The sequence below is a fragment of the Molothrus aeneus genome, chromosome Z (genome assembly GCF_037042795.1).
Source record: "Molothrus aeneus isolate 106 chromosome Z, BPBGC_Maene_1.0, whole genome shotgun sequence".
NCBI lineage: Eukaryota > Metazoa > Chordata > Aves > Passeriformes > Icteridae > Molothrus > Molothrus aeneus.
The window spans coordinates 46,883,984-46,905,686 of record NC_089680.1 but is presented as its reverse complement, the minus strand read 5'-3'; the positions used below and the strand labels follow the sequence as shown (position 1 = coordinate 46,905,686).

Below are 21,703 nucleotides of genomic sequence, written 5' to 3'. Positions count from 1 at the left end.
TGTATTTTTCTGTGGAAATTGATTTTTGTGGTTTCCATAAGGTAATTTAAGTAGATGGATTGGAAAAGCAGTTTTAAACTCTCATGAATTATTAACATTTTCTCTGTAGGCCACCTTATGCTTCTGTACTTTGCTGTACTTACGGAGGTGGATGTAATGTTCTGTATTCTTTCATGGTGTCTCACTGGCTTTTCTAGTCTGAGTTTAAAATATTTTATTTTTATATATATATTTATATATATATGTTAGGTGCTTGGAACTTGTTCAGCAACCAAAACATGTTTGGAGAAACATTATGTAATTGATGCATTTGTTATGTTGTACTTGCTTTTACCTTTTCTTTGTTTCCATCTTACTCCCATCCCATTTTCCATCAGGCTCTACATTGCTTTTATACCTGTCATCTTCCAAAGCATGTTTGAAAGACCACTCAAAATAAACAAAGTTTCTTTGGCTTGATTTGTAAGAAAGAAATTAAAGAAACTTTTTTCCCCCCTTCTTTTCCCCTTCTCCACCTGCCCTTAACATTTCAATCAGCAAGTTGCTCCATTCTGTTTGACAGTGACTTGAGACTTCAGACATTTGTTACCATGGTCTGAACAGCTGAAGAATTTTGACTTGGTCTCCTTCCCTTGAGTATTCTATATAAGTACAGTCAGACTCTGAATAAGTTTGCCTTCTGTCAAAGTCCTTTGTCACAATTTTTCCCAAAAGAAACACTGTTTTTCACATGTTCTTTATTTTAGCAGAACCTCTCTGTGACAATAATGAACAGCCTCCGTTTCTAAGCTAGGCTTAAGATAAAATAGCCAGACTCATGGCCAGAAAAGGAGTCCCCTGTGTTTCAAACCTGGGTTGTTGAGAGGGTTGGATGCTCATGCTGGGTGTCCAGAGCAGGTTGTTCACACCTTAGAGCTAAGGGAGGTCTCCACTGTGTCTGATTTCAGGGGGAATTCTTCTCCGTTGGGTGGCTGCATGATGCTTGAGGCTGTGGCAGGGGTAGGGCACTTAAGATGACACTTGAAACCAGAAGACAGGTTGGGATGTGCAGGAAAGGTTGCCTGAAAAAATCCCACCAGGGCTTTTCAGTACTCCTCACAGTGTCTGCATCAGGTTGTGCTCACATAGTCATTTCTTACCAACTTTCTGCACGTGAATTCATTGTGCAGGATTACTTTTGTGCAAGTGGCCTGCTCCCAGCAAACTTTTTTTTTTGGAGTAGCTAGAGTGAGCTGCAGCTCTGGCACTTTACCTCCACAATAACTAAGCCCAGGTAACTTGCATGACAGTGTACAGAGAGGTTTGTTTCTTTCTTCTCTTGAAGAAGAAGCAGGGTAGGTAGGGATTATGAGCCTTAAACTTCTTCTGGGATAGTTTGATTAAGGCTTCTTGGGCTTTCTAGGGTAATTTGCCCCCACCAAGAATATGTATTCTTTTTGTAAACATACATTATATGGCTCGAATATTCTGATTTAAAAAAAAAATTATGTAAGCCAGCTATGAACTTTATGTCAGAGATGGAGGGCTGCAGAGAATGAAATTTCAATTTGGGCTGAAAGGAGTAGGGTATGGACCTGAAAATAATGGTTTGGCTGTATTTTTTAATCCCCAACTTGTACATCAAGTTAAAACTTGAAGCTTTCAGAGGAAATGCTGTTAATATATTGTATTGGAGATACTGATATGGAGTCTTTTTTGTAGGCTGGCTGTCAGCCCAGCTTAGTGGGGAGCTTGGGATCTGAATGGGCAGTTTCCTGGTCAGTCAGGGACCAAGGATTCCTCACGGTCTCCTAGGGCAATGAGCTGGTTACTTTGATTCACTGGTCCGCTGCTGTGCACTATTCTGTTCATGTTTAGTGAGACAAACATATTTCATACCTCTGTTTGTCCTCTTTTACCTCCCAAAGCTTAATTCTGAGGAGCGCTGAGGAACCACATGCTTTGTAGTTTGGGGGTTACTGATTTTTCTTGATTAAATTTCCAGCATTGTTCTTTTCTCCTTGTGTTGCATCTGGCAAAACTTTACCTCATTTCTTTCATTGTTCATGCTTGAATAATAGGATTGTTTGATGTAACTGTTCCCATACTTTCTGAGACAGAAAATTCTTGTGGGAATTTGATGCTTATAACTGGAAGCAACTCCTTGGGTCATCAAATTCTGTGTTCACAGTACATGTCAGATTTGCTGCTAATAGTTCTCAGGAAAACCTCAATATACAAGGAGAAAATTCAAATCCTGATGAATAATTGAAGGATGTTTTACCAGTATATCTGAGAGGAAAGGCTGTTATCTGTGACTCCATGTATCTGAAGTCTTTATTTCCAAAGTTTTACTGGGAATGATTAATTTCATTTGAGACCTAAATAATAATTTGTCAGCTTTTGCCAGAAATACAACCACAAGATAAACTTGATGTGTAAAACTTCATTGTACCAAGAAGGGCATGTGAAATGCATAATACTAAATACCTAAATCACAGCAAACTTTTGTGGAACTCATTTGGATCCCAGGACTTTAAACATGCAGTTATGTTCTTTCCTTTTAATGTGACTGTCACTTTAGCAGAGTTGTGCATCTTGTAGGAAGAGTAGTCTCTAGAAAAGGTATGAAACTTAGGTATGTTTCTTATTCTTTACTTTGTTTCATCTGTTGATTCTTTGGTACTATCACTTCCCATGTTCATTATTAATCAAAAATTAATAATTAATAAAATCAAGCAAGAAAAAACCCAATTTAAGGTAAATGAATAATAAGAAACACATTTGCCAAAACTGTTGGTATAGATAGCTTTTGCAAGAGAAAATTGTAGTCTATCATTTTCAACCTACCGTCAAGAGGAAACTCAGTCTGGATGTACTTCAGGAGCTGGATACCATTCAGGCCTTGAAGCTTTGGATAAGGCAGGGGGAGACCAACCAATCCCTTTGGTCAGCCAGTGGCTGGGCTGTATTTGGGGAGGAAGTGAAAGGTGTGTGGAGAGCACTGAACTGCGGCAGCTCTGAGATGTTAAAAGTTGTCTTGTGCGTGTCTTTAGGGTATTTTGTTCACCTGTGCGGTAATTACTCTTTAATTGTCCTTGATTCAATTAAGAATGCTTAGAAGAACAGCTGTGATTACAGGTATGTCCCAAAGGAAGCCTTTGGATTCGTGTTGTTGTGAATCATCAAGAAGCTAATCAGCTTAAAAATATATACAATACATATTAATTCCCAAGAATTAAAAAAAGTTACATTTAAGCATTCAACGTATATTTCCAAGTATGATTATTCTTTAAAGGATGTTTAATCTATTTATTCTTGTGCTGAGTTAAGTTCACGTTGTAGATACTGCTCTGTTGTTGCAAGATAAAGCAGCTTCTATGAATTTTAACTGACGCTTTGAAAGTTGAAATTGATGATGTCTTATGCATTCTTTGCTGGCAGGTTCCAGTTGCACACTGTTTTGGGCCTCCAGGACTTTACAAAAGAAAGTTTTGTGCTGTGTGCAGGAAGTCCCTGGAGTCACCTGCCTTTCGATGCGAAGGTAACTCAAACCTTATTTGTACAGCCATCTGTGTGCCACCCAGTAACCTACAGTCTCCCTACACTGCATACCTTGAGTGATTGAGCAATATTTGCTTTGTTTATTATCCATTCATTGGTTGTGGGAAGGTGTACTCCAAACTAAGGAATAATAAATCAACCACCTTCCATAAAATGCAAATTATGTCAAACCTCTACACTCTTTTCAGCTTTCTGCCAGTTTACTTTGATCGAGTCTGTGGTGGTGTGCAATGAATCCCTGCCTGAGATGGGCAACGAATGAGGAGCTATTTTGCTGAAAGACTTGTCCTGTTGCAGTAATTTATTTCTGTTTCCACTGGAAACTTTTGATACAGAGAAACATCAGGTATTCGTATTTCTAGAAAAGAATGTAGAATTTCCTGTGTTACTAGTCTCAGATATCTGTTACTTGTAATGAGGATGAGGTACCTTCAATGGAAAGATATTTGAAAATATTATTTGTCAAAATAGTACTGCTCTGAATGTTCTGACATGGATTCTCTGAAAAAACAATAATTAAAGAAATCACCCAAATACCAGATTTTTATTTTGAATGTTGGCATGAGTATGTGACTGATTTTGATGTAGGACAGCTCTCCAATTCTCCATTGTCTTAAATGTCTATTAGTTGTTCAGTTGAGGTGTGAGGTTAAATAGAATTTACTGTTTTATAGGAATATTACCTCTGAACTGTTTAAAAAAAGTCTAATGAATGAAAAATCAATTCTTCAGGGAATTGAGTTGCTTCCAAAATCGCTGTTTTGCTAAAGATAATGTCTTATTAAATGTGATTTTTCTATGTGTATGTGTAGGGGAAGCAATCCTCTTTGATCACGGTATTTAGACTTGGTGTGAACAGTATTTCTGTTTCTGCTTTTGTCTGTTGAGTTGCATAATGGAGCCAAACTGTTCTTCTGACTAGTGGGAATATGTCACTTAGGATAGTCCCCATGTGACCAGGACAGTTTGGTAGGATGTTCTGTGAGCTACAGATAGCACAGGGAATTTTCTAGTGATCTTAGTAAGACTCAGAACCTGTGTGCCATTAGATAAACATAGAAATTTGAGAAGAAAATAGTTTTCACTAGTTATACCCTCTTAACTATTACAAATAGCTTTAGTTTACTGATCCAATTTAGTTAAAGCTTTCTAAATTTTGCTTTCATATTCTTACTCTATTAATTCTACTGCATTCTCATTGTATCCATTTGTTGTGGTTTCCCCCAGACAGCTGCTAAGCACCACATACACCACTTGCTGCCTGCCCTTCCACCAGGATCAGGGAGACAATTGGAAGCCAGATTATATTGGAAAGTATTATATGGAAAGTAAAACCCCCCCCACACACACAAGCAGAGAAAAATGAAGAAGTCATTCCCAGCTTCCAATGGGCGGGCTGGTGTTTTGCATCTCCAGGACAGCAGGGCCCCCTCACACCTCACAGGGACTTGGGAGGACAAATGCCATCACCCCAAATATTCCTCATTCCTCCTTCTTGTCCCCAGCTTTAAATACTGAGCAGGATGTCAGATGGTCTGGAATATCCCTTTGGCCGGTTTGAGTCACCTGTCCTGGCTGTGTCTCCTCTCAGCTTTCCCTAACTTCCTCCCCAGCGTAGCAGTTCGAAAAGCAGGAAAGGCCTTGGCTCTGTGTAAGCCCTGCTCAAGAATAACTAAAACATCTCTATATTATAAACCCTGTGTGCAGCACAAACCCAAAACACAGCCCCATTCTAGCCACTGTGAAGAAAATTAATTCTACCCCAGCCAAACCCAGCCTACAAGTGCAAAGGAATATTTTTTCAGATGTTTCCATTTAAGTGTTTGTAGATATGAAGCACATGAAGTCACATGTTGTAGTTAGATATTACACATGCACAGAATTTTTTTAATGGTTCGTTTAAGGTTCTGAATTGTTTTCCTCACATGGATTTTACAGTTTTACTATTTTGTGTGGTGTGATTTTTTCGGTGTCCTTTTTCTGAATACCAGTAAGTCTACAATTTGTTTCTCTGCTAATTTTTTTAACTGTATCTTAAAAATGGCAGCTGAAGTTTATAAAATGCACAAGATTCTTCCTTAATTCTTCAAAAATGCTTGTGGAATTTGGTTTAGAAGTCTAATGTTTTAAGGTAACGAACTTTTAAATTCAGATGGAGATATAGAACTTTCTTCCTTTTTTTTTTGTTTATCTCTAATGACTTAGCTTAATACTGCAAATCTAGTCTTGTTTATGATGTTCATGTCTGATACTAAAATTAAGAACTTTTCCTGGACTCTTTACCATAATTAAGATAAAAACAAAGGCTAAGATGGAGTTACCTTCTCTAAAGAAATGATTGACATCATTAAATGTACTTGTAAAATAATCACTTTTTTCAAGTGATTTTAATCACTTGATTTGCACTGTTTATATATTAAAATTGAATAAACTTTCTTGAAAGGAAGTAAAAGGTTTCACCCACATAAATCTTGTGGGTGCACAGTAGGGGACCTGTTCTCAGAAATGAGCATGCATGTTTATTAATGCATAGTGAAATAAATATATATGTGTCATTGGTAAAAATGACAATAGATTGACTCCAAATTCTGGTGACAGTTACTGATTGCTTTGGATAGCTATTTTTGCTACCAGATTTCACTGGTGCCAGTTGAACCCGGACTCATGATGTTGTTCCTTTTATTTCCAGGAAGAAGGGATGGAAAGTAAAAAATAGATATTGGAGTAATCCAAACATTTTTTTGTGCCGAATTCTTTACTAAAGTTCCTTAATAATCATTGGGCAGGAGCAGCAGATTGACTGGAGAAGGATGCAGTTAACATTTTAAAGGCTCTTCTCTCAAGTTTATGTATCTGAAATTAATCAGGTTGGGTTTTCTGGCAATCATAAAGAACTTTCATAGCTAGCTTGAACAGAAGATTGTCATTCTGTTATGTGTTAAAGAGTAATGCAGGTTATGGAATGGCTGATAAAGATTAAATTTCTTTTTGTAGGACCTCTAATTTAATCTTTACATTCAAAAACATCTTCTTTCCTACACCAGGATAGTCAGCTTAAGGGATTAACTCCCTAGGACATTCCCACCATTTATGTGAACATATTTCTTACCAATTTGGGGCTAGGGTTGGTGCTAGAAGCAGCAGATGTGAATTTAACAAAAGGTAAAACCCCCTCTGTGTTCTTACAAAGTATAGCAAAGGGCAGTGCATGTCTGTATTGGCAGAATTAACAATAAAACCCCCAATGCTTTTGTAAATTCCTTGAAGCTGCAACGTTGTCTATGGACACTTTGAACATTAGCAAGAGTATGACTCCAAGCATCTAGTTTGCCTGGTTAGTTGAACTGGCAAAAATGGAAAATATTCCTGTTACATCTATGAACAGGGAGAAAGGTGAGTGGAGGAGGGACTGTGCCACAGCTCAGAGAGAAGTTCTTGAGTGCAGTGAAGAAAGACACTGAGCATGGGGAGCTGTGTGTGTTTGTGGTTGACTTAGTCATGAGTTCGCTTCGGTGTGATGGGAGATTATGTCTTCTCTGGAGCTAGAAAACACAATGTTAATTCTGCTCTGGAAGAGCCCAAAGAGCACAAATTGGGTATTATTTTCTAAATAATAGCATTGTTTTCAAGTAAATTAATAGCATTGCTTTCAAGACACTTTCAGATAATGTGCTAATATGTGCAGTTGTTACCTTCCAATCTTCGGGTTACAGTTCTCATATTTTTGTGATATGCTTGGAGAAATAACTTGTTTGACTGGAACTGAAAGGTATTTGAAAAATTTGATGCTTGTCTCTTGGTTTCATTTACTTGATGAAAAGTTAGATGCCTTCCCAGAGTATTTACCGAGCAGCTACAGGAGGATCTTTTTTATCCATCTCTGTCTCTGAGACCCACAGAGAACCCTCCTAACTCTTGAAATGATGAAGCTAGGTATAGAGATCTATTAGTTATTGTTCTGGGAATATTTTTTTTTTTGTAACTCATAACTTTGTAGCATAACTGCAGATTCTTTTCTTTCACATCTGGTATTTCAAGTCAGCTTTTAAATAATGAAGGCATTTTAAAACCAAGACTTGCCTAAACATTTGCAGGGTTCACTCAAACTTCTCCACCTACAAGTATGTACCATATTTTAGAAGGCAATGTTAACCTTACTTAGGAGGCTGCTCTGAAAAAATAATTTCATCTTTTTTTGACAATGAAATAGTGATTTACCTTATATACAGTGATTGACTCAAAGTAGCCTTCAGGCACAGGTATGTTGGAGTAGGCAGCAGTTCCTCTGGAACTATGAGACAAAGCCGAGCAGTTGTACACATTCAACTTGCTCTAATTGGAGGAAATATGACAAGTGCTGTTTATGAGCAAAATTAGCTCAGCCTTTCCTTTATATTTGTTACACCTTTTTAACACAGAGGAAGTGGAGGAACACACAAAACAATGCTGGTGAACTTATTTATTGTCTACCGTTGCTGAATGTAAAGAGCGTGAAGGAGAAAAAGTATGGTGTGAAAAGGGTAGTAGAGGAGTATGGAAGGGAGGGCAGAAGGAGATGCAGAAAAACCCTGGGGTTTCCAGCCTAAAAAAGTTTTTTGTTTTTTTTTTTTTTTGTGCTTTTAGTTTGTGAACTACATGTGCACACAGACTGCATCCTCTTTGCTTGCAGTGACTGCCGACAGTGTCACCAGGATGGGCACCTGGACCATGTAAGTGCCGAAGCCTCTGCAGGGAAAGGTGGTCGTGTGTTTTGTGGACTAGAGAAGGAGCAGTCTTGGTCTTTAGTCTCACATGCCAGTTATCAAAGCACTTTAGTTGCTTATTGACAGGTAAAGGACCTGTGTGACTTCAGAATATACTTCAAAGAGTGAGGTGAACTTAAATGCTGGTATATTCACAATGCTTTTGAACTCTTGCTGAAAAATCTGTGGGATGTGTACAACCTCCAAATTAAAAAAAAAAAAATCACATATCTTATATAAAAGTTTCTTTGCAAAAGCTGGTGTGGAACTCTTTTCTTTTTTTTTCTGTATGTTGAGCTGTTGGCTGCATTGCATCCCTGGCAAATGTTCTCTTATCCTCATGCTTCCTGCAGTCTGACTGAGGCAAAACTGCCTATTTTCTTATCTTCTCACAGCACAGTAGATACAGAATACTGACATTGTAGGATGTTTTTTTTTAAAAGAGTTTTTTTTGTGGACTGTGAAGGAAAAACACAGTGATAAATTTTTTGATAATTTGATTAAACTTCTTTTTTTAGTGAAATGTTAGATTGTTAAAGATTCGTATTTATCTTGAGAAAAACTTATGCCCTAGTATCTGTTGCTATTTCCTCAGAGCTATTTGAATTACAGATTTTAAAGTTGTATTGAAAATGAATGTGTATCTGATTCATATAATGCTAAGTTGTGATGTGTTCCCTCAGGATACTTACCACCACCACTGGAGGGAGGGAAACCTTTCTTCAAGTGCTCGTTGCGAATTTTGCAAAAAAACCTGTGGGTCTTCTGAGGTGCTCTCTGGCATGAGATGTGAATGGTGTGGCATCCTGGTATGTTGTGCTGCTGCATGTATTTGTGGTAACCACATATATATATGGGCACATGCTTATTTGAACACTTGATATAAACATAATTTATTTGTGCACTGTATAAATACGTTTTTTTATACACTTTGTAAATACACTTAATCTATACAGTTATTTATTTGAATATTTTTTTATGTGTTAAATGAGAAATCTGATTTTTTAAATCTTCCTCATAGTAATTTTTATTAACAACTCTCAAAGTCACAGGGAAGCTTTGTGTAAATCCAGTGGAATTTAACAGGGCCTAATCATTATAGATCTGTGATTAGAAGCCTGCAGGCACTTTCTGTGTTAAATCAGAATTTATTTCAAATCATGAATTCTGCAAGGAATAAAGACTTACCATTCTCATATATTTGCTGTTATTTCAGCACAGAATAGGTCTTAGCCTGTGTGGTTGGGGTTTTTTAAGCTGTCAATGCCAGTTTCTGTGTTTTTCCATTCACATGACACATGTTTATTTCCCGTGCAAGTTGATGGCACCTTTCAGTAATAATTCTGGAAACCACAGCTTTTCACACACTGATAGACAGTGTGTACTGCAGATAACAATTAGTCCATCCACTTAATGCCACCTCATATTAAAATGTGGTGGAAGTGAAAGTAGCAGTAGATGAGGTGGGAACTGAAAGTATATGTAAGAAATTGTTAATTTGCTACTTAAGGCTAGATGAGGTACTCCATGTAGTAATGATTTAAAATAAAACTCTAGAGATTATTCAGTATTTCAGGTATGATTTCAATGATTTTAATTTTTTTTTTAATATTGTGGGGTTTGTATTTTAATCTGAGACATAATTTCTGAGGTGGGAGGGACTGTATTTGAGAACAGTCAAATACAGTTCTCAAATGTTCTACAGTTTCTCTAGGAAATGTAACATGCTGTGTGGCCATACATACAAAGGTACGTGTATTCAATAAAGGCAGAAGATTTCCAACAGTGTAAAGGCAGAAACTATCCAGTCACCTTTTGGAATAAAACTGAAAACAGTCTTACCTCAGAGTCTGCAAGTGGGTACAGCTATATAAGAGAATACTGCTCTTTTCAAGCTGCTCAATATAACCTGTGCACCTTTTCCATTTCCCCCATAAAATATCCACATAGAGTGGAGTATCAGAGTTTGAGACCAAAACTTCAAAGTTCTCCGTTTAGCTATATAAAACCCTTTCACTTTTAACAGAACAGGTTCATGATCCTTGAAAGTTTCTTGACATATTAAGACTCCCTATTACTGGTAACACAAAACCTAAATTAAACAAATAAAAATCTAGTGGCAGATGGGCCATTCATGTAATGAAGGTGATTTACAAAAGGTCTATATAATCCCTAACCTGAATTATACAATTTCAGTCATAGTTTGTTATGAATAAATTTACTTCCAGTGTGTATCGCAAGTTCTTAACTAATGCTGTTGTTTATAGGCTCATGCTGCTTGCTGTGTAATTGTCCCACCAGAATGTACCTTTGGAAGATTAAGGAATATGATTCTTCCTCCAAGTTGTGTTCAGTTGTTTTCTCGCAACTTCAGCAAATTGCATTGTTTTCGGATATCAGAAAATTTGCAAACAGAATCAGGTAAAAATTTCAAAGTTGAATGCAACTAATTGATGAGTTTTTTTAACCTAGAGTCATCAGTCAATTAAATATATTATTGCTACTTTTTATTGGCTTTTGTGGCAATACAGTAACTTCTTGCTATTTCTGGGAGAGATTAGAGATTTTTTAATGGATGTTGTGAAAAATGCAGAAACTTCTGTTTACTGGTGCAGGACAATTTGTGCACTATCCTTGAAACAAAGAAAGCAAAAACTTTAAAAATTGTGGTGTTAGTGTTATCATTGCTGGAAATACTTATTTCTTATATCATGTGTACAGATACTTTTATTTGTCTCTTGGATTAAGGATCTGTCCTTTTTAAGGTTTCTGTGCTAGAACAATACCATATGCCTAGGCAGGGTAATGTTCTGCTGCCATCTAGAGTGAATGTTTGTCTAACAGCTCTTTAGGAGCAAGAATTTTTTTAAGCCTGAGGTACATGGAAGTATTTTTTCATTTGTATTTTGATTATTACACACCTGTAAAACCTTTGTTTTGGTGCTTGAATGAAATAGGAAAGGAATTAAAAGGTAGGCAAAATACAGCTCATGAAAGTTAGATATTTGCAATTGCTCTTTTTTCAACATGGCAGATTGCTCTTGAACTTTCTGCTCCTGGCTCAGGTCTGGTTTTGGTGAGGAGAGCTGATGATGAGCAGGAGCCCTGTGTCCTGTGTGCAGAAACTGTGGCAGAAGCCCTGCTACCGCATGAACTGTGTGACCCGAGCTCTGCGCAGCCCAGACCACTCCAGTGACCTATCAAAGGCAGAGAGGAGGAGTTAGGTTGCTCTTGTGGATTGGGTTTTTTTCAATTAGTGTTTTTTCTTTTTAATGAATTTGCTTGCTAGTGGTAAAAGATGTAGTATAGCACCCACTTGAAAATCATGGACTTCCTAATGTTTCCAACATAAGAAGTAACCAAAACACAATCTGGATGAGCTTAATTGTGCTGCAGGATTCACTGTGAACTTTGATTCAGTTCCATTGTTAGGTATTTCACAAGTGTCCCAAAAGTTTATGGGATGATAAAGTTGATTATTACAGCTAAGAGAAGTTAATCATAAACCTTTAAAATAGAATCTTCGGTTTGACTTTTCTGATGCTAAGTTTCTCTCTTCAACAGTGGTGTGTTCTTTTAAGATGTGAGGCTTGCACATTTTTTTTATTTTTAAATCACCTCTTAATCAAATTGAACTTGGAGCACCTTAAGTGAAAGAATCCAAGCTACACAATTTTAGCTACACCTTCTAGTCTCTTCCTTCAATATTTTAAGAGATGGAAGAAAAGATTTTCTATTTCAGGACTATGCTACATGCCAAGTGTGTTATTTCATATTAGTTGAGGTTTTCTAAAGTAAGAATGGCATTTTTGCGTTGCTTTAATGAAAAAGTTTGTCTGATCCTTTGAATTGAGAGAATGCAGCCATTAGCTTGTGGTCAGAAGCAGATACATAGGGATGGAGGAATATTCACTAACTTAATTGGGACCATTTCCAGTGCTTTGTTGTCACATGAAGGGGAAAAAATGAAGTTGAATAAAACCCAGCTTGTTTGGAAAGCCAGAATGCATTTTTATAGTCCTTAGCCTGTGTGTCACAGAGGTATGGTATAGCAACACCTTGAAAAATCTCATTTGTAACACAGGTTCTCTTTCCTATGGCCTGTAAGAATTTCTGCCCCTTGAGCTTAGCTCCCCATCATCCAATGGGCAGCAGCCTCTCAGGATGGAGGCTTCACCCAGGGGAGGAGAGCGTGAGCCATGGGGTTGCTCCCCTTTCCTCCTGCTGCAGATCTTTTGCATGCCTGTGACCTTGACAGCTGCCTCAGCAATTGACATCTTCCTTTTTTAAATGGTCACTGAGCCACAGCTGTGGCTCAGCACAAGGCGTGGTGAGTAATACTTGTGGTGCACCACCTTCCTTGCTCTCTGCTGTGCATAAAGTGTTTTGTTCTGGGTTTCCGTAATTGACAGTGCTTTTTTGCTTCTTGGTTTAGCACCTACATGCTGAATATGTCTGGTGTCTCCACATGACTTCTTTAATATCATCCACATCCTGAGGCTTGCTTCAAGACCTGTTGCTGGATGTTTGCCATTCTCAGTCATCTGCTGAAGATCAGGTGTCTGCAGGTCACTGCAAATAGCACTGGATACCATTGCTATATTCTCTTTTTTTTTGCCCAAATTCTTCCTCAAAGGCAGAGCCAAGAATTGTCTTGAACTAGGTCTCACATCACCCTGGGTCAAGGAAGCTCAGGGCTCTAGCCTGTTAGTCCTTCTTGTTACCCATGTTCACAGAACAGACCTTTGTCTTCTTATGAAACCCCACTAGCTCCTGGTATGTGCTGAAAGTTACCAAGATGTGTCATGAATCCAGCAGCTCCCTGATACTCTCTTGGGATGTATTTGATGCTCCTCTGACAATGAAGCAGCTCAGGACAGCTGCCCCAGGAGTTGCTGCTGCTTTTTCAGGAGAAAAGCATAGACTCTGGGTGGCGAATCTTGCCTAAGATTGTGTGCATGTTAGGGATGTTTCAGGGGAGCAAGGAATTCCTTTGTCGAAAGATAATTAGCACTTCTGTGTGATGGCAGGCTCATTAAGAAGTTCTCCTGACGTGGCATGCACAGAGGGTGCTCCTCTGTTGCCACAGCTGACAAAAGACGTCACTCATAAGATTGTGAAAAGACCAGTTCTGAGGTACAGAGAAGTGTTGGCAGTTGCCTGGCTGAGTTGCCTGCTGCAGGCATAGGCATAGCTCATCCCAAGCTGGTGGCTGGCAAGTGCCATATGATTTGTCCCATGCTGTGAATGAGCGCGGCCATCATCGCTGACCTACTGGGGACCATTTGTCTGAAGCAACTTTTGCCACAGCATAAATGCTAAGCTTCATCACCAGCGAATCACCAAACATCTCTGTGTTGGAAGAGACTTCTTTTAAACTCTTGAGCTACCAGGAGATGCAATCGTAGAGCAGTGTGGAGCCTCTTCCTCCAAATGATTCCTATTGTAACAAATTTCAAAGTCATTGAACTTCACTGGAATAGTTTCAAGATGCTGTTGGTGTAGATTTCCCTACTATTCAGACTGAAGGAGAAAGTTTAATAGAAGAAGTCAGCTTCTTCTCATCTAAACTGGGAAAGAAAAGGGTTGGGAGCCATCAGGAGCAGTAATTTCCTATTGTTATATTTACTGCTTCTTTTTTTTTAAAAAAAATTATCTGGAATGAAATTCAAGAAGGCATTCAGCTTTCTCTTATTTTGAGGTGTTTCAAGGCCATACTATCTAAATTTCTCTCCAGTTTGTAACTTGGTCTGTTTGTCTGTCAGCTATAACAGCAAAAATATCTCAACACACTTTCTATATTTTAAAAGCCGCAACTCAAAAGCATTGTTGTTGGTCTTCTTGTAGACACTTGAAGCATTACCCAAATATTCAGTGAGTTTACCTGGTGTCAAGTTTAGGACTGTTGCCTAGGACCTTCTTGACATGCTATGATTCTGCTTCTTGGAAGTTCTCCTGCTTTATGGTTTTGACTTCTGCAGTATACCTCTTTTGCTCTGAAGATCTGCCTTTACTTGTTTTATTTTATACTTTATTTCTTGCTTTGTGCTTTGTTTTCTTGCTTTCTCCCTCAGCTGCAAGGCATAGTTTTTATAAAGGTGTTGCCTGGTTTATATCTTTTGGGAGTTTTGCCTGCATCCCAGTCAGGACTGACTGGGATTTTCAGTGGGTGTGAGTGTGAATACTGTTATTTGATGAGCACTTGCATTGCACTCTACTGCTACCCTCAGAGAAGGAAAATTGATCATGTTTGGATTTGCACTGGTCTTATATGGCTCTGAGTGTCAGGAGTAAGAACACAGTGAGGGTGTTTGCACAGAAGCAAATGCAAAATGTTCACAGCATTTATTTCAATCTTTTTAGAATATCTTATGTATGGCTTTACGGGGGTGCATTATTTTCTGACATGTTAGGTCTTAGCTTTTGTGAGAGTGATGACCCTACTGTCAAAGTCCTCTTCTGGGGAGCAGCAGTTTCTTTCTCTTTGGGTGTCAGTAACTTTGTTTTTCAGTTGTGGAAATTACTTCTATAACACCAGTATTTCTGACTGGAAGGCTGGATTGGTTTGGTAATTTAAAACTTAATGGAAACATCCATACTTCGGTGACAGTCAAACATCATGACTTCAGAAAGGAATGAATTGCAGTAGTTGCAATATTAAAACCAATACTATAAGGATCTCATGTATGCCTTCACTGTAGCTACATGATAATGCAATTTTGTTTTTGTAATGCAGTTTTAATACTATTAATTATTATCATAAAATAGGTAGAAAGAGAAAGTGTGCTTTTCTGACTGGTTCTTTTTGTGTTAGCTTGTTTGATGGAAATTGTTCTCAAATGGCCAACACCTTCTCCCTTCCATGCAAATTAACAAAAATCCTTTCTTAAAATGTCTCTCTTTTACAGATGAAGATGATGATGTTGATGGGTCAACACAAGGATCAACAAAAGACATTCAAATTTCAACCGATTCAAGTAAGCAAAATTTTAGTAAGGGATGAATAGTGACCCTTTTCTTTATTCATATAATAATCTTTATTCATATAATCTTAACTTGTATTGCCTTATGACAAAATATTAAATGGTTATTTTTCTAATGTTAGGTTTTAATTTCAGGTCCAAAGTTTTGGTCCAACATACTTACCCAGGGCCTTAGAAATGTCTCCTTGGTATTTCCATTGGTAGGTTGACATAAGTGGCAATCTGTTCATTACCTTGACAATGAGATCATTTCTCTCAACTTGGTAATTGCAGAAAGAAAACATGGTGTTAATAATTCATAGATAAACTACAAATTTGGAGGGCAGACAGCAGTGTCTTTTCAGAGCCTTTTGCTTTGATGTTCTCTGGATCCAAATGTTGCTGAGGACATCAGGTGAATTTTTTTTGGCTTGGGCATGTTGCAGTAAACAGGACTGAGTTGGACTGGCTGTTTATTATGCAGTTAAATATTTAAGCATGTGGAGTTTTCTGGGATTGGTAACAACCAAATTCTTGCTTTTTGGAAGATGAGATAAAACTGCAATTTAAGAGCTTCCCACCCCTATATCCATATTAGTAAGTAGAATAACATGGTACATGCTACCTAATGGAACTGCATGGACTGTTGTAAAAAAGGACATTTCAAATCAATAAATACTAATTATTTTTTTTTAATCTTGAAGTTCTTGCAAAATTAAGAGGCTGATTGTGCAAGTGCTATTTGGAATTTTTAAAAATCAGCTCAATAAGTAGTTAAGTGAGTTATAGAAGGGAGCTCAAGCATCTTCTTGTTTCACTTAGTTCTTGAGTGACTTAATGTTGTGATCTGCTTCCATACTTCTTTATTATGGGAAAATACTCTAACTGCAGTTTGTCTAAACAACTTTGATTTTTCCAGTGTTTTAAGTGACTTAAGTGGTTGAATGTGAGGGCTTCTACATTTCAACAATTAAGCGTGTTTCCCTTATGACTGTCAAAAAGAGCAGAATATGTATCCAGATATTTCAGCTGGATTCATTGGAAGCATTAGTAGACACCAGTTCAGCTTTAGTTTAGCCTTCCCAAAAGAAGAAAAAAGGTATGGAAATTCAGGGCAGGATACAAACTTTAATATGTCAATTGTTCAGGCCATCTCTGGACTGGAGAAAGCAGCAGTAGATGGTATATTTTCAATGGTCATGTAAAGTATCATTAGTTGTGTTTTTAAGAGAAAAGTGTCATAAAATATTGCTTTTTTGTAATGCATTTTCACAAAACTTTGGAGTGTGGAGTGCAGTAACTTCACTGTGATTTAGAAAGCTCAGCTAAAACCACACTCACAAAAGGAGTCAGAAGTAGCATTTGCTGGTAAGACAGGACAGACTGTGGTGATGCAAACCAGGGCATGGCCATGCAGTACCAACCAGCAACTTCTTTAAATGTGACCAACTTCCTTTGTCTCCCTATTTTTCTATTTTCCCACACTACTTCTTCCCCAAATGGCTTTGATCTCTCGCTTTGATTCTTCTCCTCAAGTTCCCCTAACAACCCTTGTACCATCCCAGAAAGCTTTTCACATGTATCTCATATATCCTTGCAAGCTGAGTGACCTCCTTGCTCAGTGAGATGTCCTACAGAACTTCCCCTGTGGACTCCTCTGGTGTGTTCCACCCCCAGATGATGGGATTGATGACCTCGGGTCAGCTCAGGACATGGCTTTTCTGATAACCTACCTGGTAAAGTTATTGAGGGTCACCTGCCAGCTGTTGTGTTGTTGTGCCTCTCTGTCTGTGGGGAGTCATAAGCTGCTGAATTTAACATGACAATGACACAGTTGTAGAGGGCTGTACCACTCACCTGTCTCGGGATAACACCATTTGTACAACGTGGGTCAAGAAGGAGCTGCTCACTGCTTCTGTGTGTTGACTCAGTACATCTGCCATGTCTTTGGGATGTTGCTATGCTTTCCCTCAAGAGTGTCTGAACTCAATTACATTCCAGAATACTTAGCTTTTCTTAATTCCAGCTCTTTATGTTTTAGGGGTACGTATTTCTAAAAACAATGAAAACAAATCAGAACAAATTGAATAATATTGATGTGGAAAGACACACATTTTCCACAGGAGAGAAGCCAGCAGAAAAGGATACCACGTCTGTAGTTTAATATTGTAAGAAGATTTGAATTAGTAGTCTACATTCATTTTTGTTACTTTGCTATTGTAATGGACTTGTTGAGTGAAATATAAAGTTAGAAGATCTAAGTCTTAATGTTGGTGGTTTAAATGTGTTAAATCAACCACTATATTTAGCCTACCAAGGTACTGAAACCAAAAGCATAAAATTAACATAAAAAAAATCACACGGTTTCTGAGTTGAGAGATTTAACAGACATACAAGTGGGTTTGGCAGAGGACTCTCTCTGCCCTGTGGGAGTCTCTCAGCACTCACTGGCTGCAAGTGAACTGATTCAGCATGCGTCCCTCTTCTGGATGGACAAAATTCAGCCATCAGTGAAAACCCATTCTGGAGGAGGTGTTAGAAGAACTTGTCTACCAGAGAAATGGGAGCTGCAGTGCTGTCAGCAAACAGATGTTTCATAGCATGTCCTTCCACAGCCTCTGTTTTGCCTTGCTCAGGTTACTGTTCATCTGCTGAGTAAGAGATTGAATGATTTTGTATTAGATAGACCCACGTTGTTGGCTTAGAGTTTGCTTATGTCTTGTCCCAAATCAGCAGACAATGCAGAGGAGATCTCCACTGTAATTCTGCAAGCAGGAACAAACTGTTTTCCAGAAGAAGCAAGGACAGCATGTAGGGAGGGATTTTTCCCCTAAAGATACTTAAGAAAACTTTAAGCTTTCATAAAAAGGGACACTGTGTTCTTCTGTAACTGCTTGCAAATAACTAAACATGTCACATGTTCCTCAGCAGATGCTTGGAAAGGCTCTAAAAACTAAGAGAAGAAGGGTTAAGATGTGGCTACCAGAACGGGAGGACAAGTGTTAACACAGATTTGTGCTTCAAAGTTGTCTTGAAGCTAGGGGAGTTTTAGCTGCTCAAGAAAATGAGTTCAGAGAGGACACACACCTGCCAATGGCTCTCTTGGAAGAGAAAGAGCTAGGGAAAGAAGGAAGGAAAGAAAATGAAGGGTGGGAGGAGGGAATCTGGGATTCTGAAAGGCTCTCTTCAAGGACAGTAAAAGAAAAAACACATAATTCTTACATACATAAATGCCATCATGTAGGGTTATGAATCCTAATACTGAGATAAACCAAACTTGGATAGTCCCCACTCTATGAAGTAGAAGAGTATAAAGCACGTAAATAACACAGGTTGTTTTGGAAAGAGTGGTTCTTGGTAAGCAACGTTGCTAGAATTTGGTCTTTCAAGAGTAATTTTCACAAATACACTCAGTATAGACCTTAAGCTTTCTTAAGTGACAAAATAATTCAGGACTGCATAATTTTCCTGTCTGTCACAAGCCACATGTAAGTCTTTTCAGAAGCCATGTCCTTTCTGTGGGGATTTGGAAGTCAGAGGGAACATGAACTTTGTTCATTGTTCATCCAATGCTGTTTTATCCTTTTCCCAGGAAAACTTGGTATCTTAGCCTCTGAAATCAAATTCCACACTTTGGTAAATTATGCCTGGAGTTAACTCTTTGTAGTTACTTTCCCCTTGGAAAGGCTAAGCGTTAATAACAGGTTATTTTCAGCTCAGGATCCCATGGTAAGAAAAAAAAGATGTGTTTTTCAGGAGAAAGTCCTGATACTGTGTACTCTGATCCAGCAGGAAAAGATAAAAAACATTTAGCAGTGAGGTGCCAGTATTACAAAACAGGCAGTAACTCCTTTAAATACCACAATTTGATAAGTGCATCTGTTTCATATTAGCAAGGTGTTTTTTATGTGTGTATATATATATATATATACTAAGCAGGGGTATGTAGACTTCACTTTGGTAGCTGGATGATTTTATAATATTTAAAAATTGGAACAGGTGGATGGAAGAGCTTTACCTAATTTCAGAAGTGGTTGTAGTTGAGCTTCTTGCCAAGGCTAGTTAGACAAATCAGACTGGCATAAAACACCCCTTAATTTACATGTGTTTGATGTGCTCTTGACTCAGTGGAGAAATGTATTTCTGGATGACTAATTGCAGTATGTAACTGTTTTTTCTTTTAGTAATGTGCTTCCAGAAGCTCATGGGCAAGCAAGCCATTTTTCGCAGTAAAAGTGTCCCCTCTGAGGAGGACAGTGACAAAATTAAATGTGATTTTTCAGTGATAAAGCTGAGGAGGTTTTTTGTGTGATGGATACCAGATTAGCAGCATTATGCTTATTTATCTAAGAAGTAGGCTTAGAGCTTAGAACATTACTACTGGTTCGTAGATCTAAACTTGTTCTTGTAAACCAGTTTATTTTGAGAGTCAATCCAACTGTTGTTTGACTGTTCTTAAGACATGGAGAGCTCATAAAATATTCTCCAGTTACAATTGCTAGGGATTCTCTCAGGCCAATTAGTATCTCATAAGAGCAGACTACAAAGGCACAGCAAATGAAAACAAGTACTAGAACTTGGATGAATGTTTTTATTCTCAGATGGTTGTCTACTTTCTGGATTGCTAGAGAAAACAGCAGAGATTTTGATAGTGTTATGAAAGTTCATACTCAGAACATCAGCTGTGCTGTCAGAAACCTGTGTTCACTTGTTTTCTCAAGTTGTGTTAGCTCTAAAGAAGGTCACCCAGGACATAGTGTGTCTTTTGGTTAACATTTGTCTATGCTGTAGTTACCATGGAGATCACTCTGACAGAAATCTGTGTGTAAAAGAATTCCACTCATTCTGGCATAGATCCAGCAGAATTTAAAGGAGTAGGTCACTTTCTGATGTGTGTTATGGCCTCAATGCAATGGTTGTTGGGTTTCAAGGGTACTTCAGAAGTAAGAGTTGATGATATTTATATCTTCCTTATATTGTGGCTAAAAAGAAATTGACAACAGATACAACCACTATGATAACTGGAAAACTGAAAATCCACAGTGATACTACTTTTCATATCAACAAAAAGAATTGAAAAGTCACAATGTATCATACCAGGTTGGGTGTTGCTCTGAGCAACCTGATCTACTAAAAGATGTATGTCCCTGTCAGGATTCTTGTACTCCATGATCCTTGAAGGCCACTTACAACCTGAACTATTTTATAATTCTGTGATTTTATTTATTCCATTTCTGTTTTTTCTTTGTACATCATCTGTTATACATGCTTCTCTCCAAAGAGTACAAGCATGGATGAGGTTGGAGGCAGTGTGGAGATTATCTAAGACAGCCTCCTGCTCAAGCAAGGTCACTCAGAGCAGCTTGTCACATTCACTAAGGTTTTGAATATCATAATAGAATCATGGAATGGTTTGAGTTAAAAGGGACCTCAAAGATCATCTAGCCTCAATCCCCCTGACATGGGTAGGGACACCTGCCAGTAGACCAGTCAACATAGCCAATTTTGTCAATTTAGCCAATTTTTGAGAGACTAGGATGACTTGGCAGTAGGATGGGAGGCTGTACTGGGGACTGCTTTGCTGTGCAATGAGGTCTTCATGCTATGTAATGAGAACATCCTTGCACACACATTCTGCCACTACCAGTGGAATTGATAATGAAGAAATATTCTTAAGGGGTGGACAAGTCTACACTGTAAAAGAAATCCAAGCATAGCTGTCACATTTCAGAATAAGGAGAAATAAAGGTCATAAGAATTAAGGTATCATGATTTATTTTTTTTTTTGAGTGGTGGACTCTCATTTTTAAAAGACCGCTTTCACACATAAATGATAATCCTTTAGTTAATCCTTTAGATAATCCTTTAGTTCTGTGGTGCCTGCTTTTGATTGAAGTTTGAGAGCATACACTGAAGCAAAAGTAGGTGGATTAGTTTCAGGCAGTTCAAGAAAGCTAGCACTGAAGTGCCTTGCTAAGTAGTTACACACTGCAGCCTTTGCTCATAAACTGCCACTACAGCATTGAGATATCCAGTGATGAACATTTCTGCCTGGATTCTTGCTTGCTTTTTAATCAGTCATCAGTTAGAGGTGGTTTGGTGGTTTTCTTCCTCCAGTTCCAGTTCTCCTTTTTAATCCTTCTATGGTAAATAGCAATTGCCTAGTGTGCTTCATTGAACCTAAAAGCCAATATTATTTGAGAGCAAAAGGCTCTTTGTATTTTATTCTGTGCTACAAAGTGCTTCCAAGCTGTTAGGGAAGCGTGGAAGTAGGGTCCAGTATGTAACATATCTCCTTTACAATGTGCATTAACAGGCTGCATGATTAACCAGTTGTGTGAGCATTACAGCTGGTATATGTGGCTTTCACTTAATATTTCTAACACTCCAAGAATTGCAAGTGATAGCTTCTGGTGGCTGTACCACTTGATGATGAATGTAGGTGTACAGATTTAT

At 38.1% G+C, this 21,703-nt stretch overlaps 1 protein-coding gene across 1 annotated transcript in view; it reads left to right on the top strand.

The window, feature by feature from the left end:
• The window catches only part of DGKQ (diacylglycerol kinase theta), an 81,387-nt gene that overhangs the window by 28,755 nt on the left and 30,929 nt on the right, over window positions 1–21,703 (top strand). The window contains exons 3-7 of the mRNA XM_066569747.1: window positions 3,424–3,523; window positions 8,167–8,252; window positions 8,969–9,094; window positions 10,553–10,706; window positions 15,194–15,262. Coding sequence (XP_066425844.1) covers window positions 3,424–3,523; window positions 8,167–8,252; window positions 8,969–9,094; window positions 10,553–10,706; window positions 15,194–15,262 — 535 coding nt within the window. The remainder of the gene's footprint in view (window positions 1–3,423; window positions 3,524–8,166; window positions 8,253–8,968; window positions 9,095–10,552; window positions 10,707–15,193; window positions 15,263–21,703) is intronic.